Source organism: Anolis carolinensis, chromosome 1 (genome assembly GCF_035594765.1).
Source record: "Anolis carolinensis isolate JA03-04 chromosome 1, rAnoCar3.1.pri, whole genome shotgun sequence".
NCBI classification, from domain to species: Eukaryota; Metazoa; Chordata; class Lepidosauria; order Squamata; family Dactyloidae; genus Anolis; species Anolis carolinensis.
In genome coordinates this window covers 123,672,291-123,695,470 of record NC_085841.1, presented here as the reverse complement: position 1 = coordinate 123,695,470, position 23,180 = coordinate 123,672,291, and the positions used below count along the sequence as shown (strand labels likewise).

Sequence of the window (23,180 nt, the reverse complement as noted above, 5' to 3'; positions counted from 1 at the left end):
AGCTTTGTCTTTGAAGAAGGAAGTAGCAACTACTGCTTCACCCTTCCCCTGATTTGTCTCTTGAAGCAACAGCCTTACTCTAATGATCAGGATGTCCCTTAATAAGACATAACATTGGCTTCAGAAGATGGGCAACTTTGGCTCTCCGAATCTTCTTCCTGCTCCCTATATCTCTCATGAGTCTCGTGCAACATAAACAACGGGAAACAATTATGGAATCAGCTGTCCAAAAACATTTAGAGGGGGCCAGTTGCATGCAATTGTTTTGCCATCTCATAGGACAAATGTTCTTAGAAGTGACATCAGGGAAAGAGAGAACTCAGCCCTTAGATAAAGAGTGTTCCTTTGTCAAGTGAACAATTAACATAGCAAAAATTAGTCTTAAGCATTTCACTTAACCAGCTATTTAGCTGGATCTCAACAATGCAAGAGGCAAAGGAACAGCATCCTCATCCAGTAAATATTCATGTAGTTAAAATGAGAGATTAGGAATACTTAGAATCATAGAACCACAGTTGAAGGAGCTGGGCCATCCATCCAACCCCCTGCCAAGAAGCAGGAATTCACATTCAAAGCACCCCTGACAGATGGCCATCCAGCCTCTGCTTAAAAGCCTCCAAAGGAGGAGCCTCCACCACACTCAGGGGCAGAGAGTTCCACTGCTCAACAGCTCTCATAGTCCGGAAGTTCCACCTAATGTTCAGGTGGAATCTCCTTTCCTGTAGTTTGAAGCCACTGTTCCACATCCTAGTTTTCAGGGCAGCAGAAAACAGGCTTGCTCCCTCCTCCCTATGACTTCTGCTCATAAATTTATACATGGCTATTATATCTACTTTTATGTCTTGATGCTGAAAAGGAAATGTTTGTTTGACAATGGTAGTTGGCAACACTATGGAAGTGTTATTATATGATAGTCAAGTCTGCACATGCATTCTATTCAGGTGGAGGTTCTCAATATCCTGGCAGAAGATGGCTCTTGTTGTTTGGACACACTGAAGTTATATATTACGATAACCCAATCTATCCAGAGTGTTGGATTTCATTGTCATTTTCCCATTATAGGGAATTAAAGCACCAACTGTTTAATGCTTTAATATAGTGTTGATGACGTTCTCACCAGGGGACAAAGTAGCAGCCCAATTTAGTTTTGGAATTCGTTGAAAATGAAGATATAAACTATAAAATTGCTATCTGCCTAAACCTGCTGGCCTTATTTTCTGAATACATTAAAAAAAAGTAATCAAATATTTTAAATTATTTCTTCCAATCCCATTAAATGCTGATTGTCCCGAGATGACTATGTTTGTTGGAGAAAGACAAAAATCAACAAGTAGAACAGAAAACATTGCAACGCAGAAAAAGTTATATGTAGTATTCAGATAACTTTTTAAAATATATTTTATTAATCAATGTGGTCCAAGGACTTACCTATAGTTTCCAAGAATTGGTGAAGGAACAAATATGATCTTCTTGAATTTTTGTTGAAGAGTCAGAACTATGCCTTCTCATGTGGGAACTTTTCAAATCTTTTATTCTTTGTCAGACCTCATATAATAAATGAAACCAAATTACGTTACTACAATTGTCGCACATTTTCTCTATCAAATTTTAGAGTTTATCAAGCATGTCGTAGTCCTGCATTTGCCCATTTTAGTATCTTACAAGAAGCAATTTACATGATCTTGATTAAATCTCATTCTAATAAGACTCTTATATATTGAATTTCTTCCATTTGTTCAGAACATAACGAATTCAGTCCCTACTCTCCATGAGATCTGTAACCTTTGCTAGCTTTTTATTACTTTAATATTGAATTGGCATGACTCTCCATCTCAACTTCCAAGTTGCTAATGAATCAGCGATCCTTGGTATTCCTTTCAGAAGTCTATTTGACATCTCCTCTCAACTAGTTATTGCACAATGCATAATTACACTGTTTAATTTTAATCCCATTTTGTATCCATTTGACAGCAGTTCCATCAAATATGAATTTCATTAGCTTTCCCGAGAGAAACGTTATATCCAACATTAACTACATTGCATGCCCTTTATTCAATATACCTTTACAAGAGAGCAAAATATTAATTGAGACTTATATAATTAATCATTGATGCCTATTCTTCTATTATCTACATTCCTTTAGGAAATTGTGAACAGACCATATAGTAAGGGTCCTATAAAGTACAACCCCTTTATCTGCAAGATTACTATCCACAGTTTCAGTTACTCACAGTTATCACTACCAGAAATATTTGCAAGCATATCTCAGGCCGCATCTACACTTCCATATAAAATCCAGATTGTCTTCTTTGAACTGGATTATATACCAGTGTAGACAAATATAATCCAGTTCAAAGCACATAATCTGGATTTTATATAGAAGTGATGGGGCCTCATTGTTCATCTCCCCTGTAGAATGAATACAGTTTGATACCACTTTAACTGTCATGGCTCAATGCTATGGAATTGTTGTCAAAAACCAGGATTTAAAAACCTGCATCTCCATAAAGGCTCTGCAAGAGAATCTGTGATGACCTTTTCCCAATTTCCGGCAACTTCCCAATGAACTCGCCAAGAGTGACACAAAGTACTATTTATGCACTCTACACCTAAGAGCGTGTCTCAACATTTAGTATGGGAAAAGCCCTCAATGCCCTGGGAGACACAATAATGGGTTTAGGAAGAGCCACCTTTTTCCAGATTTCATTCATGGGAATGTTAATGCAGAAGCATACGAGAAGCTTGGCCTCTCATTGAACATCGAGGAAACCAAAATGCTCTTCCAACAAGCACCAGCGAATCCCTCTGCAATGCCAGGATTACAGCTTAATGGTGTAACATTAGAAAACGTTGACCATTTCTGCTACCTTGGCAGCCACCTCTCCACAAAAGTCAACATTCACACTGAAATATAACACCGCCTGAGCTCTGCGAGTGCAGCATTTTTCCGAATGAAGCAGAGTGTATGATGTCCGGGACATCTGTAGAGAAACCAAGGTGCTTGTTTATAAAGCCATTGTCCTCCCAACCCTGCTCTACTCCTGCAAAACGTGGACGGTATACAGACATCACACCAAAATCCTGGAGCGTTTCCATCAGCGTTGCCTCAGAAAAATCCTGCAAATCTCTTGGGAAGACAGGCGGACAAATGTCAGCGTGCTGGAAGAAGCAAAGACCACCAGCATTGAAGCATTGCTCCTACGCCATCAACTCCGCTGGACTGGCCACGTTGTCTGAATGCCTGATCACCGTCTCCCAAAGCAGTTGCTCTACTCCGAACTCAATAACAGGAAACGTAATGTTGGTGGGCAGGAAAAGAGATTTAAAGATGGGCTTAAAGCCAACCTTAAAAACTGTGGCATAGACACTGAGAACTGGGAAGCCCTGGCCCTCGAGCGCTCTAATTGGAGGTCAGCTGTGACCAGCAGTGCCACGGAGTTCGAAGAGGCACGAATGGAGGGCTTAAAGGAGAAACGTGCCAAGAGGAAGGAGCGTCAAGCCAACCCTGACCAGGACCACCTTCCACCTGGAAACCGATGTCCTCATTGCGGGAGAACATGCAGATCAAGAATAGGTCTCTTCAGCCATCTGCGTACACCCCCCCCCAAGACCCTATAACTGGAGGACCATCATCCTCGGCCTACGAGGGATCGCCTAAGTAAGTAATATATTTATTTCATGTATATATCACTTTTTCTCACCCCTAGGGGGACTCAAAGCAGTTTAACAACATAGTAAATGGCAAAGATTTAATGCCTCACAACCATATAAAAGAAAACATTACAACTCTAAAATCAATAAATATAACCATAAATAAGCCAATTAACACTAAATAAATATATGTTTCCTTATCTGCCAGATCAGCCCCCCCACCCCCCGGGATCTGCATTGAAACTGTGCCAACACCCAGGACACCCATTGTGTGACCAAATGAAACCCATTGTCATGTTCCAGCCAAGCAGGAACAGAGCCATCAGATCCCATTTGCTACAGACCAACCAAATTACTTTCCTCCCACACCCCTTCCCTTGGCAAACCAAGAATAGCCGCTAACCTTCAAACCAGGCAATTACAGTTTATGAAATTTCCCACCACATCCAGAAGCAATCAGCAAGTAATGGACGGTGCTCCTCCACCTATCAAAGAGTGGATCCTAGCTGGCATTGACCTGGATCAATTAATGACTGATGCAACAAACTCTCTTGGTTTTGAATAGCTGTCAAAATGCTATAAATAAATATGTATGTTTGCAATTGTCAGTTTTCGGAACACAGGTTCTGTTGGCATCTTCACTTGGCCAAGGGAAATAAATACCTTTGTTCTTTGCCTTCATCCCATCTGTGTCTTATTCGGTCTTTTGGGAGCTTGACATGCCAGGCCCCTGAACCCCCACAGGGTTTAATCATTCTTGCAGTGTTGAAATCACTTGATAGAATCATGGGAGTTGTAGTTTGGTGAGGCACCAGCACTCTTTGGCAGAGGAGGCTAAAGGCCTTATAAAACTACAGCTCCCTTGATTCCATGTCCGTTGAAGAAGTGTCAAACTGCATTAATTCTATACTGTAGATGCACTCATTGAGTCATTCATCAAATGCCTAAGCAGAAAAGTCTTTACTTGTCTGTGAAAAGAAAATGCATGGGGGGGATGTTGTTTAATTTATTTGGAAAAGGGGGTCCAGGGTCATGAGACAGTGACTGAGAAGGTCCTTTTCTTCATTGCCACGAGATATACTTGTGAGGATGATGAGACCAGAAAGAAGGACTTCCCCAGCAGAACTCCATGTAGGGTCCGATTTGTAAAGGAAAATATGGTCCTTCAAATAACTTGAATCTGGGCCATGAAGGACTGTATCAATCTGACCCTGTACATTAAATTGTGTCCAGCAATGTATTTGCATCCAGGGGAGTTGTTCCAACATTTGGATCATTCGCTCCCTTTATCCAGCCCCAGGTTGGCAGCTCGAATCTTGGGAGCGGGGTGAGCTTCCATTTGTCAGCTCCAGCTTCTCATGCAGGGACATGAGAGAAGCCTACCACAGGATGGTAAAACATCCAAGCGCCCCTTGGACAACATCCCTGCAGACGGCCAATTCTCTCACAACAGAAGCAACTTGCAGTTTCTCAAATCGCTCCTGACACACACACATAAAAAAGCCAGCTCCAGTTAGCAATCTAGCTATAGGTCTTTGGATCCGTTCAAGTTTCTGAACAATTTTCAAAGGAAATCGCATGTAGACTGCATTTCAAATTAGGATATAACTCAAGCATGAGTCACTGTGTATTAGTAGTTAATTATTAAAGTAACAAACATTAAGTAACATTTATAGACCATTTTAAATCATTTAGAAAATTAATAAATTACAAGCGATACATAAATGTAATGAATTATCCCCAAGATTTGAAATGGTCTATGCCAATTCTGGGATAAAATGTATTATTGCCAGTGGCAAGCAGGCCAGTGAGTGGGGATCCTTGACTCATCGGGGGAGGGGGGGGGGCAACCCTGATAAGCTGCAAGATAGCCAAATAAAGTTGTGGCCTTTTATTATCCAATACAGTGTTTATTTGTCATCATTGCATCATTGCAGTTATCAAACAGGAGACTACCGACATCCACAAACACCCAGGAAATGTAGGACTAATGGTCTCTCTCTCATCTGTGTTTTACCAGCTGCTTGAGGAAGAGAAATTCAGCAGGGAAATCTTTCTCTGGGTTCGATAATCAAGGTGCAATTATTCCAGCTCTGTCATAAACTTAGGGCAGAGAGGCCTGAAGGGGAAAAAAAATAACCCTCCCCAGTACACACCCTGCATCTTCTCACGTTTTCATTCTCATCAGCATTTTTTGTATTGTGTAAATTAGTAAAAATGTGAGGAATCAGGTTGTTCCAACAGGTGAGGCACAGGTACCCTTTGGCAGAGAAGGCTAAAGCTAAAGCTACAGCTCCCATAGAGCTACACAGTGGAGCCATGGCAATTAATGTGTGTCAACCTGCATTAATTCTACGGTAGAGATGCACCCTGGAAGTCACTTTTATCTTCCCACATTTTTATTGATCTCTCTTCTACTCTTTTCTCCCTCTTTCCTTTAGTTTTGAAATTAGCAGAGGGTAGGAAACCAGGGACCACTTTGCAGTTAGATAGCTGGATCACAGCCAGATCAAAGCAAAAAACCATAACATGTATTTTAAAATGAAACAAAGCTTACAGAAAGATGAAAAAATCATGTTTCAATCTTTTTTGTATACTTCCGATTTTATTTGAAAAGTGTTCTCCTCCCTCTTTTGCTTGCAAAGTCTTTTGTGGTGGGAGCATCTACAGTGTCGTTTGACATCACTTTAACTGCCTTGACTCAGGGCCTTTCCAGAAAGGCCCTATATTCCAGGATCTGAGTCCAGGTTTTCTGTTTATCGCAGATTATCTGGCAGTGAGGACTCAGGGTCCTTCCACACAGCCATATAACCCAGAATATCAAGGCAGAAAAATCCCATAATATCTGCTTTGAACTGGGTTATCTGAGTCCACACTGCCACATATTCCATTCAAAGCAGATAATGTGGGATTTTATTAAGCTGTGTGGAAGGGGCCTCATATAATCCAGTTTAAAGCAGAAAATATGGAATCAGATCCTGGGATGTAGGGCCTGTCTGGAAGGGCCCTCAGTGCTATGAAATCCTGGGAGCTGTAGTTTGACGTGGCACCAGTAATCTTTGGCAAAGAGGGCTGAAGACTATGTAGCACTACACTCCCAGGATTACACTGCATTGAAATGCGTGATAAACTGCACCCCGTCTCCACACCAGTGAATGTCACCTCTGTCTATATCAGTGGTTCCCAGCCTGTGGTCTGTGGACCACCAATAGTCCCCAATAACTAAAATATGGTTTGTGGCCTCTCGGTTAGTACACCATTGCAATTAGAGTGATTGGTCTTGTGAAACCCTCTTACAGCCTCCTGACTGCTGCTGCTCCTCCTCCTTCCTCCCCCCCCCCCTCCAGAAGAGCTGTTCCGTGTGGCACCTGGAAGTGGGGACACCTTGGTGTCTTCGTTTTTAGGCCTATTCCTGGGGTTATTTGGGGGTGCTGATTCAGAAAATTGCGTTGGATAGACCACATCGGCTCTAGATGATTAAATATTTTTTTCTGTGGGCGAGCAGATGGCGACTACTGGATGGCACATATTCTGTATCAGAAATTAGAGCTGATGTGGTCTGTCCAATGCAATGTTCTGAATCAGCACCCCAAGTAACCCAACTAAATCTAAAGTTGACCAAAAACTGATTTGTAATCCTTTTGGTACTAATGTTGGAGAGTAGTCCCTCGTCAAGGTTGGGAACCACTGATTTATATACAGGCAGTCCCCCGAATTCCAAAAAACGGATAGTTCCAAACAGGAGGTGAGACAACAGGAAGTGAGAGGAAATCTATCCCTAGGAAAGGAAATTTACTCCTAAAAGAGTTATTATCATGGAGGAAATTCCCCTTTAAGGAGATAAAGTGGGGTATAAATAATAATAATAGTAATAATAATAATAATAATAATAATAATAATAATTGTGCGGTTTTCTGGCATTGTATATTTTTGCCGCTTCTGTGACTGTTCATTTGTATTTTGATTCCGTAGCTCACTTGTTGATGGATGTCCAGAATCAGCAGCATCCACCACGGTCCTTTTTATCCTGGGCGACGACCGAGCCAGTATAGACTTTATTTTGGTTTGATTCTCCATAATGCTAATGGGTTAGGTGCATTTAGTTCCACTCCTTAACTGAGGCTTCTCTGGCTTTGTTGGACCTGCCGGTAGTTACACTACCGCCAGCACAGCCCTCAGTCATCAATGGAGTGGTTAAGCCCCCCCACCACGTCAAGGCAGCACCTGCGGGGAGGGGGGGCGGCGACCCAGGTGGGACATGAACCCACAATCCCCAGCTTGAAGAACATGCCCTGGAAGAATATGTAAAGCAAAGTGAAGAACCTGCTTTGATTGAAGTCAAAAATCAGAAACTCCTCTAAACACAGCAGACAAAGAATCAGTACAAGAAAACCGCACTACAAACTAGAGCTGACAGCTGGCACAACAAAACATTGCATGGAAAGTTCCTTGACAAAATTGAAGGAAAAGCTGATAAGGAGAAGACCTGGCTCTGGCTCACAATTGGGACACTGAAGAAGGAGACAGAAGGCCTGATCCTTGCAGCCCAGGAGCAAGCCATCAGAACAAATGCAATTAAGGCCAAGATCAAAAAATCAGCTGATGACCCAAAATGCAGACTGTGCAAGGAAGCTGACGAAACCATGGATCATATCCTCAGCTGCTGTAAGAAATCGCACAGACAGACTACAGAGGCACAACTATGTGGCCCAAATGATTCATTGGAACTTATGCCTCAAGTACCACCTCCCAGCAGCAAAGAACTGGTGGGATCACAAACCTGCAAAAGTATTGGAAAATGAGAATGCAAAGATACTGTGGGACTTCCAAATCCAGACTGACAAAGTTCTGGAACACAACACACCAGACATCACAGTTGTGGAAAAGAAAAAGGTTTGGATCATTGATGTTGCCATCCCAGGTGACAGTCGCATTGACGAAAAACAACAGGAAAAACTCAGCTGCTATCAGGACCTCAAGATTGAACTGCAAAGACTCTGGCAGAAACCAGTGCAGGTGGTCCCGGTGGTGATGGGCACACTGGGTGCCGTGCCAAAAGATCTCAGCCGGTATTTGGAAACAATAGACATTGACAAAATTACGATCTGTCAACTGCAAAAGGCCACCCTACTGGGATCTGTGCGCATCATCCGAAAATACATCACACAGTCCTAGACACTTGGGAAGTGTTCGACTTGTGATATGAAATCCAGCATGTCTATCTTGTTTGCTGTGTCATACAATAAAATAATAATAATAAATACTTTTAGGCCCTTGGGAAGAGCCTGATGTTCAGAGACGAACCTCAGACACTTGGACCTAATGTATGTTAGTATGTTGCTGTGTACATGTAATAATAATATAATAACATAAAAGGTGCCTCCACTGAAGCTTTCTCACCAATCCATGTTATTATTATTGTCACAAAGACATAGTATGACACAGAAAACAAGATATACCCTGTTTCCTCTAAAATAAGACATCCCCAGAAAATAAGACCTAGTAGAGGTTTTGCTGAATTGCTAAATATAAGGCCTCCCCCGAAAGTAAGACCTAGCAAAGTTTTTGCTTGGAAGCATGCCCGCCAAACAGAACACCAGAGCATGCAGGATCGGTAAATGTATGTACCGTAGAGTGTTGTACATGGAAATATTGGTAGTAACAAGAAATTCTTGATAGGATTCACAGTTTGTGTGGTTATGCTGGTTTGTGATGATTACTACTATACAGTATATTATTCCACTTTTCTTTCATAGGTGGGATTCAAAGTGGCATACAGGGTTAAAAGCCAACAGAAATTACAACACATGAAATTTAACCAAAACATCCAAACAAATTGCAAAACGAGTCATATTTTTCAAAATCCAATGATCCCAGGGACAGAAAGGGAGGGGAAATCTTGATTTCTGCACAGACAGCTAAACAAACACCACAGGGGATGTTAACCCTTCCCTATGCTATCCTAAGCTACTATATATATTACATAGTAAACATTTGACACAGTTCCATTTGCCAAAGGGCCCTGTTTTGAGTTAGAGTACCTACAAATCCAACCAGAGGCCCACTCTTATTGGTAACTTGGGGAGTGCCTGTAGTGAGCTTCCTCATTCCTGCAGGGTCGAGTGTTTCCTGTGGAAATCCCACAGCGCTGGGCTCCTCCTCCTCCTGCTGCTGCTCCGTGTTTGTGGGTTGGGGACTGACTGGCGGAGGAGGAGCAGAAGAGCCTCGCCAGCTGTCGCTCCTGCTTCTCTTTCCTCCTCCTGCTGCTGCTGCTGCTGCTGCTGGCCATCCTCTGGCCGCCGAGCCCATGCCCGGGTGGCCTCCACCTGCTGGCCTTCCTCCTCCTCCGTCCTCCTCCTCCTCCTCTTCTCCCGATGGGCAGCCTGCTGAGCGGGGTCAGCTTCAAGGAGCCCGCCACCGTGGAGGACTGCGACTCCACCTGGGAGACCGACTCCGAGCCCGAGCTGCAAGGAGAGCCGGTGGAGGAGGAGGAAGAGGAAGAGGAAGAGGAAGAAGAGGAGGAGGAAGAAGAGGAAGGCGCAGGAGGAGGAGAAGAAGAGGCGCACCAGGCTCAGGAAGAGCCGGAGAAGGAGCCGCTCCCTGCGGCAAGCAAGGCTGAGGTTGATGGAGAAGGCGAAGGGGCCGAGGAAGAGGAAGGAGACCCGCCTGGGGAGGAGGAAGCTGAAGCCACGGGCGCCGAACAGGTGAGCCTGGAAAGGTGGGTGGGTGGGTCTGCAGGGAGCCCCTCTCAGCCTTCTCCCAGCCTCCGGCTCCACATCTGCACTGTGGAATGGGTGCCCCTTGAGCCCACTTCACGCCACGGCATTCTTGTGGGTGTGAGGTCACAAGGTCTCTGCCCTGAAGGAATGGCCTCACTGCCATGGCTCCATGTTATGGCATCCTGGGAGGTGCCTTTTCAATAGGCCATCTCTGCTGAGGCCTCACCAAACTACAGCTTCCAGCCATGGTGACTAAAGCGGCATCAAACCCAACTTTCCCATAGATATGGGTGAAACGTCAGGAGAAAATGCTTCTGGAAAACTCAGAGCAACCCAATAAAATTATTATTATTATTATTATTATTATTATTATTATTATTATTAATGCAGTTTAACCCCACTTTGTCGTGATCCAATGCTATGGGAGTGTGGGAACTCTAGTTTCCGGAGGCACCAGCGCTCTTGGGCAGAGAAGGCTAAATACAGGGGTCCCCAAACTTTTAAAACAGGGGGCCAGTTCACGGTCCCTCAGACTATAGTTGAAAAAAAAAAACTATAAATAAATTCCTATGCACACCGCACATCTCTTATTTTGAAGTTAAAAAAACCTAATGGGAACAAATACAGCCTCAATATTAATAATAATCATAATCATAAAAATAATAAAGAGGATTGGAAGAGACCCCTTGGGGCATATAGTCCAGCCCCCTTCTGCCTTTGTGCACCAAAAGCACTAGCAAAGCACCCCCTTGATAATTAATTAATTAATTAATTATTAAATAATAATTAAAATATCATTATAAACAAGCAAAGCTCTGGAAGGCACGAACTGGGGGAGGGAGAAGGTGGGGGCCAGATAAATGGCCTCGATGGGCCGCATGAGGCCTCCGGGCCTTAGTTTGGGGACCCCTGGCTAAATACCTTGTGAAACTATGACGGCTATGATTCCATAGCACTTGGACCCTGGCGATTAAAGAGGTGTCAAGCCTACCAGGTATTAGAAATTGTGAGAGTTGAAGTCCAAAACACTGGGAGGGCCCAAGTTTTCCCCTGCCTGGCATAGATGAACCCCAGGTTGCTAGGCACTTTGGGTGTGAGAGCCAAAGAAAAACCTCCCAAAAAGGATTTCCCCAGGCAGCAACCAGCCAGGCACTGAATCTGCAAGGCCATTCAATGCTACTCAAGGTTGCCATTTGCAACATTCACACCTGCTTCAAGTAGATAAGAGATCTTTCTCCCACCCAGGACTTTCCACAGATACATAAACCTCACTTGCCTAGTTTCCAACAGATCCCTGAACCTCTGAGGTTGCCTGCCATAGATGTGGGCGAAACGTCAGGAATAAATGCTTCCGGAACATGGCCATATAGCCCGGAAAATTCACAGCAATCCAGTAATACAACCAGAGGCGGTTCAATCACCAGGCCAACTAGGCAGTTGCCTGTGGCGCCATCTTGTTGGGGGCGCCATCGAGGCAACTCCTGTCTCCTGCGGCCTGCCTCCGCAAGGTATTGAACTGCCTTTTCTGTTGATTTGTTGTAAAACATGATGTTTTAGTGCTTAATTTGTAAAATCTTAATGTAATTAGATGTTTTCCTTAATCCCTCCTTATTATCAAACATTTTCGCTTATCCAACGCTTTTATTTTTCAGTGATTGGTTTGGGGGGTGGTGCCAAAATTCTGTTCGCCTACACTTGAAAAATACCTAGGGCCGGCTCTGAATACAACTTTGTTTATATACTGCCCTATTGCCCTCTCCCTTCCAAGCCATTGCCCCATTCCTATGGTTGTGTGGCATGTGTGTGTGTGCTTTCTTGTCTTGTTAGGAAGGAAGGGACATGTGGGTGTGAGGAAGAACACATCTATACCTTTCCCTGCCACTTTGATGCGGCTATGGAATCATGGCAGTTGTAGGTTACTGTGAGTTTTCCAGGCTGTATGGCCATGTTCCAGAAGCATTCTCTCCTGATGTTTCACCTGTATCTATGGCCGGCATCCTCAGAGGTTGTGAGGTCTGTTGAAAACTGGGGCAGTAGGGTTTATATATCTGTGAAAGTCCAGGTTGGGAGAAAAAACTTGACTGCTTGAAGCAAGTGTTAATGTTGCAATTAGCCACCTTGATTAGCATTGAATGGCCTTGCAGCTTCAAAGATTGGCTGCTTTTACTGCCTGGGGGAATCCTTTGTTGGGAGGTGTTAGCTGGCCCTGATTGTTTACTGTCTGTAATTCCCCTGTCTTCTACGTGTTGTCCTTTATTTACTGTACTGATTTTAGAGTTTGCTTCTGGAACATGGCCACACAGCCCGGAAAACTCACAATAGTGATTCCGGCCATGAAAGCCTTTGACAACACATGGCAGTTGTAGTTTCACAAGGTCTTTTGCCTTTTCTGCTTGAGAGCGCTGGTGCCTCACCAAACTACGGTTACCACAGTCCTATAGCATTGGACCGTGATGTAGTGGGATTAAGATGAAATAATAACAACAATAACAATAATAATAATAATAATTTATTTATTACCTGTCCCTCCTCAAGGCGGGTTACAACATTGCTAAAACACACAATCATCTAAAAGCATTCTACAAAATGCACATATTAAAACATATTTCTACAAAATACATATTTCAAAAACTTCACCCCTCAGTGTCAACCCCATAACTCAATGCTATGGAATTGTGGGTTTTGTAGTTTTACAAGGTCTTTAGAGTGTTGGTGCCTCGCCAAACTACAACTCCCAGGATTCCATAGCATTGGGCCAAGGCAGTTAAAGTGGACTCAAGCTGCATTCAGCTTACGTTGTAGACGCACCCCTTGTCTTCACTCCCTTGCAAACCCATGTCTTTATGGGTTTTTGTACTTGTTTGGGAAATAAAGTAAATATGGGTGTGAGGAAGGGACTGTAGAAGGAATGCAGTCTGATACCACTTGATAACTTGCCATGGCTCAGTGCTGTGGAATCACGGAAGTTGTAGTGTGACACAGTTGTTTGCCTTCTCCATCAGAAAGTGTTGGTGGCGCCCATACTACAACTCTCAGGATTCTATGGCATTCAAAGTGGGATCAAACAACTTTAATTCTTCAGTGTAGGTGCCCCCAAAGTCGAGCGAAGGTTGGAGGAAAGGTACCCTTCCTTACAGCAGCTGTGGCCTGTGTTTGTTGCTCTTCCTGTTTTGCTGCGCAGCAGGTTGTGAAAGAAGGAAGGGGCCGAGGATGTAGTTATTTTCCTCTTGCCTGGTTGCTCAGCTTGCTTGCTTTTATTTTCTTTTTAAAAAAAATCAGTTTTAAACTGTAGATGGTTGAAGTCATTCTAATCCACTCTGTTTTCTTGGTTCAATCGTGTCTTCCTGTCATCCGGCTCCAATAGAGAAAATCTAAATTACAGTTGCACATGGGGCAACAGAATGCAGCTTCACAACCAGATTAATTTTTACCGAGTAGCCAGTTGCTGTGTTTACATATATTGGCCTCCTCGACACGACTCTCTTGTGTGGGACTAATATTACTCATAAGTCTAAGTACAGATCTGGATCTGTAATTTTAACATATATATTTTTTTACTTCTCTCTACCTTATCCCCATTGTTAACTTTATCAGAACAGCTTGAGTATCCCATATCCAAAATGCTTGGAACCAGTCGTGTTTTGGATTTGGGTGGGTTTTTCCCTCCTGATTTTGGAATACTTGAATTTCCATATATTTACATACCGAAATCTGAACACAAAATTAATTTATGTTTCATATACACCTTATGCAGGTAACTTGAAGGGAAGGTCATTTCATACACAATATTTTAATAATTCTGTGCATGATTTCATTGAACCATCAGGAAGCGAAGGTATGATTACCTCAACCACACATTTGGACTATTCTGGATTTCAGAATTCTAGATAAGCGATACTCAGTCTGTGTTGGACTCCTTGACTTTACTGCCTAGGGATAATCCTAAGTATTACGGCGATGCATCAATAATTTTAAAAGGTTATCTTACTCTCTCCCTCATTTCAAGTTTTACAAGCATTACTAGATTAGTTGCATGTCTTGAGCATTATTTTCTCTCTCTTCATAATTTGATGCCAATAATATTCTTAAAGCTCATTTCCCTCCCACTAATATTAGATAGAAGGTGAACAGAGGGTTCTTTCCCCTCATTATTTTTTAACTCACTATCTTAATTATAGGTAAAGAAAATATTCAAAACCCTGTCTTTGTAGTACCTTGTGCAGCTTTAACCATATGAATAGTGGGCAAATTTTATGGGCTTTGCCAGATACTTCTCTTTGTAAATTAGAATTCTGTAAGTCTTATACAAGTCTGGGTCCATTTCCTGACGGCTTCCTGACAGGTGTCCTAAAATGCAATCATGTGCTGATTTCGTTAAAAGTAAACTTCACTGAATTTAATTGCTAAAAGTCTAGGATCACAGTCATTTGGCTTTAAGTGGAAAAGAGCCATATAGAAAGTGGCACTAAAATACTTGCAACATAATCTAATTTTTAATACTTACACATTGTAGGTTTTCAATTGCATTGTTGTTAATGTTGTAAGCCACCTGAAGTCGTGTTTAAGAGAGGACAGCAATGGTATTAAAAACAACAACAATGTTTTTAAAAATTGAATTCATAACGAAATTGAAATACATAATAAAAAAATCTAGTGTTGGGTCAGATTAGAAGACCATTGTTTTCTCTTTAAGCATAGCCAATACATTTCGGAGAAGAAAAGGTCCTACATCATTTTGCAATAAATCTTATGTGCTTTATTTAATATTCATATATTCCCAATTCTGTACTCAGTCTAGACAGAGCAGGGTTTTAACATTTGAAAACGGCAGTGAGAGTATGCAGTTTTAAAAACATGATGTAGATTCTAAACTTGCTTCTGCAGCTGTTGCCCACTCCCTCCATAAGTTATTTCCTTCTTTCTCTGTGTATTAGTAAGTATTATTGCTCTGGAGGCAACAGTTCTTCACTGAATTAGCGATCCACATGAACTACATTTATTTATTTATTTATTTATTTATTTATTTATTTATTTATTTATTTGCAGCATTTATATTCCGCCCTTCCCACCCAGAAGGGGACTCAGGGCGGATCACATTGCACACATAAAGGCAAACATTCAATGCCATAACATAGAACAGAGACAGAAACAAGACGCAGACACGGGCTGGCCTCGAACTCATGACCTCTTGGTCAGAGTGATTTGTTGCAGCTGGCTTGCTTTCCAGCCTGCGCCACAGCCCAGCCTACAATTGCTTAATTAACATGCATCCCGTCCTGGACTGCTATCCTGCTAAAATGACTATATCTATTTTCAGTACTGAGATAGCAGTTTAAAGGTAGTCTAAGATAGTGGACACCTGTAAGAGCAAGGAAATATAAACTGACTGTTAGCTAAGGCTATGTGGAACTCAGGATACATTGATACCAGAGCTTTCCAAACATTTCCTGTTGGTGACACACTTCTTAAACATGCATCATAAACCTGCACAGTAATTCAGTTTTACTAGCAAAACAGAGGTTCAACCAACCCCTCATAAGAGATATGAACACATACATAAATTTTAACACTGAAAAGTAGGGGGACACAACACATCTCATGAAAAACGTTCCTTTATATATTTTTAATATGTCATTTATTTCAAGAGATTTCTCATTACGTTTGTGCGACACACCTACAAATTGCAGCTGACACGTTTAACATTTTGCATCACACAGTTCGGAAAGCACTTATGAACACTGTGGAATTAATGCAGTTTGACACCATTTTAACTGACGTGGTGCAGTGCTATGCAATGCTATGGGATCATGTAGTCTTGTAGGGTCTATAGCAGTGGTTCTCAACCTGTGGGTCCCCAGGTGTTTTGGCCTACAACTCCCAGAAATCCCAGCCAGTTCATCAGCTGTTAGGGTTTCTGGGAGTTGAAGGCCAAAAAATCTGGGGACCCACAGGTTGAGAACCACTGGTCTATAGCCTTCTCTGCCAAAGAGTGGTGGTACTACTCTTTGGTAGAGGAGGCTGAAGACCTTGTAAAACGACAACTCACAGCATTGAGCCATGGTGTCAAACTGCATTAATTCTACAGTCTAGATGTAACCTAAGATTGTGTGAGTCTGAATGGTTTTGGGGTCATTCAGAAAATGCCAGTTGTGTCACTACATTGACTCAGTCCCCAGCACACACTATTCTCACCTGTTTCAGTAAGCCTCTTTGATGCATTCACATAGTGTTAACAGCATAGTTATATCCCTGAACAGTTCTATCGCTTACCCCACACTTACTAGCAAAGGTGGTATGTGGGTGGAAATCTATTATAGTCAGTGTGAGTAAACACTACTCTAAGGTCTCATATGAAGAAAAAGTATAAGCAGGTGTGTGTGTGTGTGTGTGTGTGTGTGTGTGTGTGTGATTTTTTTTTAACCAAAGTGCATTCTCTGGAGGATAGAGGGGAGAATACTATCCCTTTATTCGCATGCTTAAGAACAGAAACAACTCAAATAGGAAGTTAAAAACATTGGAGGCATTAGTGTGTGGTCATTCTTTACCAATGCAATGCAAAGAAGAATTGTTCTCATTTTAAATTACTGTACATACAACAGAACTCATCATGGGACTTCGGTTGATTTGATAAGTGCAGAACTGGATTATGATTATGAAAATGAATGGTGATTTTTCTGCTGGGCAAATATTACTAAGCATTGCTATACCACTCATACTGATGCAATCATAAAGAGTGTTTAGAACAAAAAGCTTTTCTTCTAGAATGGGTTGTAATTCCTATAAATTGGGACTGTTTATTATTTGAGGGAAAGTTGTAAAACATCTTACATTAAGATATCGCTGGGAATAAAACTGACACATGGAATTATAATTCATTAACACATGAAAGATGCTTATTTTTTTCTTTAATGTGCTCTACTTAAGTAAACACCAGCTTAAGCCAGTGCGAGTTATATAAAACCAAACTAAAACCAAAAATGGACAAATAAAGTATAAAATGGGGTGCATTTGCATCTTCTTCCTTAATTTTTTGCAAATAGTTATTTTGGCAATTTGCACTAGGTGATACAATATTGAAAACTTTTCCACCCAAAATATTTTATGGGCCACAGTGCCAAATTGAGGGCTCAAGATAAATAGACAGACTTGCACTAACCCATGCAAATCTTAGTTCAGCAGTCTCTTAGAGCCATCTGAAAAGCTGAATAATTTAGGAGACTTGCAGGAGAAAAGATGGCTTTGTCATCCCTATGTGTAATAAGCCCTTTCTCCTCCCAAATTCTTTGCCTGGAGATTATCTAAGAAATAGTTAATGTAACTAACTGGAACTATTCTTGATCAATTCATATTTACCAATAGTGCACTAAGACTAAGGCCTCAGACCATGGCATCACGAGGTGGATGCAGACATTTGACTAGGTCAGAGGGTGAGACACCAAAATGATTGCCTACAAAAATATTTTTACTGTGTTTCAGCAGAAATTTTACTATCAAAATCCATAATTATCTGTCTTATACATGAGTATATATGGTATTATCTGAAGTGGGCCTGTAATTTTCTTTGTTTGTTCATTTGAGTTAGGGTTACTGCTGCCTCCCCATATGCCATCTGTGTAATTTATTGTGTGATATTTTAATTGTGTTTAGCTAATTAGCATTAATTTGGTCTGTATGCCCATGAGAACCCTTTTCTCTCAATATCCCACATATCAATTTGAATTCTTGTTTGAAACCTGTTGGCACTTCATCATTTGAGAGGCGTGTTGGATGGAGTGTCTTTTCCAGCAGAACTTTTTTTTTGGTCAAACATGAATTGTAGAACTATCTGCCTATGGGCATTTGCTTTAGTTCCTTTTACAGTGTTGTCAAGACCCAGGCTACAGAACACCAATAACCATGCGCAGAGGCCGGATTCTATCTAATATCTTTATTAAAGGAATATAAAAAGTCAATAAAAACAAGTGAAGAATATAGTTCAGAAGTAGACCTTTCAGGAAAGGTCAAATATAGTCCAGGAAAATAGTCCAATATGTGATATTAGAGTCCAAAGTTATAATCCATTAACCGAAACACACACTTTGCCAAGCAACAGTGTGGGGAGATGACAAGGTCTTTTAGTCCATTGAAGCTTGACAACAAGGCTGGAAAACAAACTAGATTCTTGGCTAAACAAGACTTGATACGAGGCAAACAAGAAGCAAGAACAAGGTCCGTGGCGAGGTCCGCGGTCAAACGTGAAACAAGGCAGGCTTGGAACTTGGTCCGGGTAAACAAGGAACTGGGGTTACGAAGTCCACACACGATCTCACTCCTCAAGCTGACGAGTTGACTCCGCAAGGTTTCCTTTGCGGCAAAACACCTAAATAGGGTCTCGTTTCCCGCCAGAAGAACACTTTCCCTGGAGAACGAGAAGTGAAACCCAACTCCGTCCAGATGCATGACTCCTTAGAATTTCCCAAGGGAAGCAGACCTAATCAGCTAATTGTTTGGCTGCGATTCTGAGGCTCCGGCGATTCGCCTCCCTAGCTCCTCTATCTCTATTATAATTGTCCTTTCGGGAAAACGGGGGAGAATTCTGCCCAAGGCTTGTTTGGCTGACTTCTTGAGGGCAAACATCCTCCAGGTGCAGGGGCTCCGATTCTGGCTGAACCGGTGGAAATCCCATGTTTTCCTCTTCGTCTGCCACAATAGTACTAGGAACGGGACTACAAGGCCCATGAGACATCACAAGTGTACAGCTCCTGGTTTCTATACAGTATCATGTTTGCAATGATAGGAGGAACTAAATTTGGAGGGCACACCAAATTATTTGTTAAAACCATGCTGTAAGGCACTGCTTCTTAAACTGTGGATCCTGACCCCAAGTGGGTTTCCCTCAGCTCAATGTTGGGGTCCCAAAAATTGGCAACAGTAGATGTTTTCTGAACGTCACCTAGTGGCTGTTTTAAACATTCACCTGTTGTGTCGTGTTTGTAGTGGACTCTGCAGTAGATGCATCAGCTATACTTAATGAAAGGGAAAATCTGCCTGTTTAGCAAGCTTTGCGAATGCTGATGTGTGATCAGTAAATGTTTGATTTTTATACTTTTTTATATACCTATACACCTGGGGTCACATACAATTTTCTCAAGCCAAAAGGGTCCGTAGTGGAAAAGTTTAAGAAGCCCTGGTGTAGGAGGATCTCAGTGAAAATAGCACTTTATGTTATTGAATAATTTGACTAAGGGCAAATCTACACCAACCACTTAAGTCGTTTCAAACTGTTATTGAAGAAAATGTTTGATATGTAAGTGATTTCATAGAAAATCCTCAAACCAGTTTAAGGCCCGAATTGTGTTTACTCAAGCCACAGAGTACAGATGTGTATTAAGAGCTTTCTTTCACACACCTTCGTGGGTGTTCGTTGTCTAAGCAATACAGTTACCGTGTTTCCATGAAAATAAGACAGTGTCTTATATTAATTTTTGTTTCCAAAGAAGCTCTAGGTCTTATTTTCAGGGATGTTTTATTTTTCCATGAAGAAGAATTCACATTTATTGTTGAACAAAAAAATGAACATTTGTTATATACTGTACAGTAGTTGTCATCATAAACCAACATAACCAGACAAACTGTGAATCCTATCAAGAATTTCTTGTTACTACCAATATTTCCATGTATAACATTTTATGGTATGTTGCTTGGGCTGTTGATGCCCTGGTGGATCTCTGGAATGGAAAAAAGGGTCAGGGCAATGGACATAACTTGTCCTAAGTGTCTCATAAAATAGAGTCAAGTGAGATCTCTGGTTTACTAGAAAATATGTGGTGATGAAAGAAGTGACACACAGAGAAGAACATTCATGGCAGTAAACTTAAAGTTAGTCCACCTGGGTCTAAATACCATAAACGCACCAGATTTTGGCAGCTAAGCAGAATCAGCCCCAATTAGTATTTGGATAGGAAACTCTAATGAATCCCAGCTGCTGTAGGTTATATTTCAAAGGAAGAAACCAGCAACACCACCTCTGAGTATTCCCCACCTAAGACAATCTCTAAAATGCATGGCACTGCCATAAGTTGAGAGGTGACATGAAGGCACATGCACACACAAGTTTAATTAAAAACAGGCTAAACTCTTTAAAAAGCCTATGTTCCGATGGTGGTGACATTGAAGAGTCGCACTTCTGCCACTATTGTTTATTATCATCCAGCAGAGCTGTCTTCAGTAGTCAGGAGCTGTCTGTGCCCTACCCCAAAAGAAGAGAACAGAAGCCACTGTGAAGAATTGGCATCACACTTGGCAGACAAAATTGTTTGGCTCTCCACTGCCTTGGATGCTGTAGTTAATACAGATCCAGCAGATATAACCTTGGATCCTGCTTGTAATGTGTTGTTGAATACATTTGGATTTGTACAGCCTGACAGGATCCTTGGAGAGGTGAAAGCTATAACATACATATTGGACCTGTGCCCTTCTTGGCTTATAAAAGTAGCCAGAGGGAAATTGAGTTGGTCAGGAACGATGATGGAAAGGGCATTTCCCAGTTTCCCAACCGAGGCTGAATTTGGGGATTCTGATTCCACGGGAAACTTATGTAAGAGGAAAACCAGTATTTATTTTTGGTTTCTCAACTTAAACTGTCATTTTTTTCAGAATTACATGAGAATTTGAGAAACTGGGCAGCTTGCAACAAATATCCATAATTTCATTCTGCACAGACAAATTGCACAATTTTGTGGGATGGAAAGCCCACCCATTTAATGTTGCTCTTCTCTATCTACCTGAAGAAAGGACTCTACTAAACTGTGCACTATATCTCTATGCAAACTACATGGTGAGAGGTTTGACTAAGTGGCAATTTAGAATAGTGTTAAAACTGCTGTGAAAAACTAGAAGGTGCAAGGAGAGAGAATTAAAGGAATTTAGAGAGTTACATTTTTACATGTTTGAACTGTCTGTGGGAAGGTAAGAAAAGGAATACTGCGAAGTAAGAAAAGAAACTTAGAGTACTCCAGCTTCATTCTCTACCAATTTATATATTGAACAGCCCAAATATTATCTAGCTGGAAAAGAAATTCAAGCCCATTGAAGCTGAAGGCTTTGCCCATTTGAATATTGTGCAGTTTCATGATGAAGGGTGGATCCCTGGTCTGTGTAGGAAAGTCTGCAATCTAATCACATTTGGAACAGGAAACAGAAAAGATATCACATTGTGGCCAAACCTCATGGGAGCCAGTGGCCATGTCAATGGTGACATGAAGCAGGATGTTATGCAAATATTATGCAAAGAAAGGGGGAAATGAACCACTTTTGGTCCAGGTGGGAGAAGTGGCTGCGAATCACACAGTGAGATGGGGAACAGGGAAAGCACTGTATTGTGTATTAAAAACTGAAAAGCAAGTGGGCTTCAAGGAAAGACTATACAGTGGTAAACATCATCAGCCAGTATATGACTTTTACAGATGTTCAGTGTTCATCAGACAGAAAAAGAATGAAGCTGAACATCTTTTTGCCCAGTCAGAGGGATCTTCTTTTTGCTCCCAATCACTCTTTTCTTTTCCATGCCAAAAGCTGCACTTTTCAGGGACAGCTGCACTAGTCTCAGGAGAAGCCTCGTGCTTTCTGGAAAACTGCGGTTTACTGGCAAGCTGCATCATTTTCCATCATTGTGGGAGGCGGGGAGGATCTTTCGTGTCCTGACAGTTACAGGACGAAAAACGGATTGATTGAATGATGTCAACATCTGTTGGGAACCAGGAAAATCAAAATTTATCACCACTAGTAAAAGGAGTAGTGAATATTTCACTACAATAAGGCAGCTTTCTAGCCTGACTGAAAGAAGAGATGATGATGTCAAGACCCAGGCTGCAGAGCACCAATAACCATACACAGAGGCCAGAATCTATCTAATATCTTTATTGAAGGAATATATAAAGTTAATAAAAACAAGTGTAGAAAATAGTCCAGAATTAGACCTTTCAGGAAAGGTCAGAATTAGTCCAAAAAAGCAATGTCCAATAAGAAATATTAAGGTCCAAAGTTGTAATCCAATAACCGAAACACTCACTTTGCCAAGCAAAGTGAGGGGAGATGACAAGGTCCTTTAGTCCATGAAACTTGAGCGAGGCTAGGAAATAACTTGATACTTGAAACAAGGCTTGAACGTGGAACAAGGTAACTAAGAACAAGAACAAGGTCCGTGGAATAACTTGATAAAATCCGTGGAACAAGGCAAGGATTGATCCTGGGAAACAAGGCAAAGTCCGTAGATAAACAAAGGCTGGGAAGCAAGGAGAAGGCTGGATAGCAAGGCAAGGCTTGAGCAGGAGCGAGGCTTGAATCGGAGCGCGCTGTCCAGACACAACTCGCTCCGTAGGCTGACGAATTGACTCCGCGAAGTTACTACGCGGGTAAAACACCTAAATAGAGTCTAACTTTCCCGCCGAAGCAGTTCTCTGGGAATCAGAACCGAAAGCTAAACTCTGAGACCAGATGTGAGACTCCCCAAAGATTCTCACGAGAAGCAGTCTTAATTGGCCACATTCTTAGCTGCAATCCTCGCACTCCTGCGCGAAGCTGATTCCAAACTTCTCTGTTGTTTACAAAACTCCCGGCGCAAGAACACGGGAGAAGTAGGCTCTGGGCTTGTTTGACATACTTCTGGGAGACAACTTTCTTGCAGGTGCAAGGTTCCCAGATCTGCCTGGGAAAGATCTGGCTGAGAAGAATCCAGTTCAGACTGGGAAGGTAAAAAACCCAAGTTTTCATCTTCATCAGGAATTACAATGTCCTGAGCAGGACTACAAGGCCCATGGGTCATCACACTAT

At 41.9% G+C, this 23,180-nt stretch overlaps 1 protein-coding gene and 1 long non-coding RNA gene across 7 annotated transcripts in view; one reads left to right on the top strand and one right to left on the bottom strand.

Moving 5' to 3' along the window:
- The window catches only part of LOC103280330 (uncharacterized), a 40,897-nt gene extending 31,054 nt beyond the window's left edge, over positions 1-9,843 (bottom strand). For 2 of the 3 annotated variants that reach the window (XR_001730871.2, XR_010006542.1), the window contains exon 1: positions 1,429-8,542. This is a non-coding gene — a long non-coding RNA (uncharacterized LOC103280330). Of the gene's footprint in view, positions 1-1,428; positions 8,543-9,716 lie in introns of those variants that run through there. The other variant, XR_010006540.1, reaches the window with a different exon arrangement.
- A 36-nt stretch (positions 9,844-9,879) lies between these two features.
- ogfrl1 (opioid growth factor receptor like 1) overlaps positions 9,880-23,180 on the top strand; it is a 200,572-nt gene continuing 187,271 nt past the window's right edge. For 3 of the 4 annotated variants that reach the window (XM_062981974.1, XM_008118953.3, XM_062981965.1), the window contains exon 1: positions 9,880-10,355. In XM_062981974.1, the coding sequence (XP_062838044.1) occupies positions 10,026-10,355 (330 nt within the window). In that variant the 5' untranslated portion in view covers positions 9,880-10,025. The remainder of the gene's footprint in view (positions 10,356-23,180) is intronic. The other variant, XM_062981979.1, reaches the window with a different exon arrangement.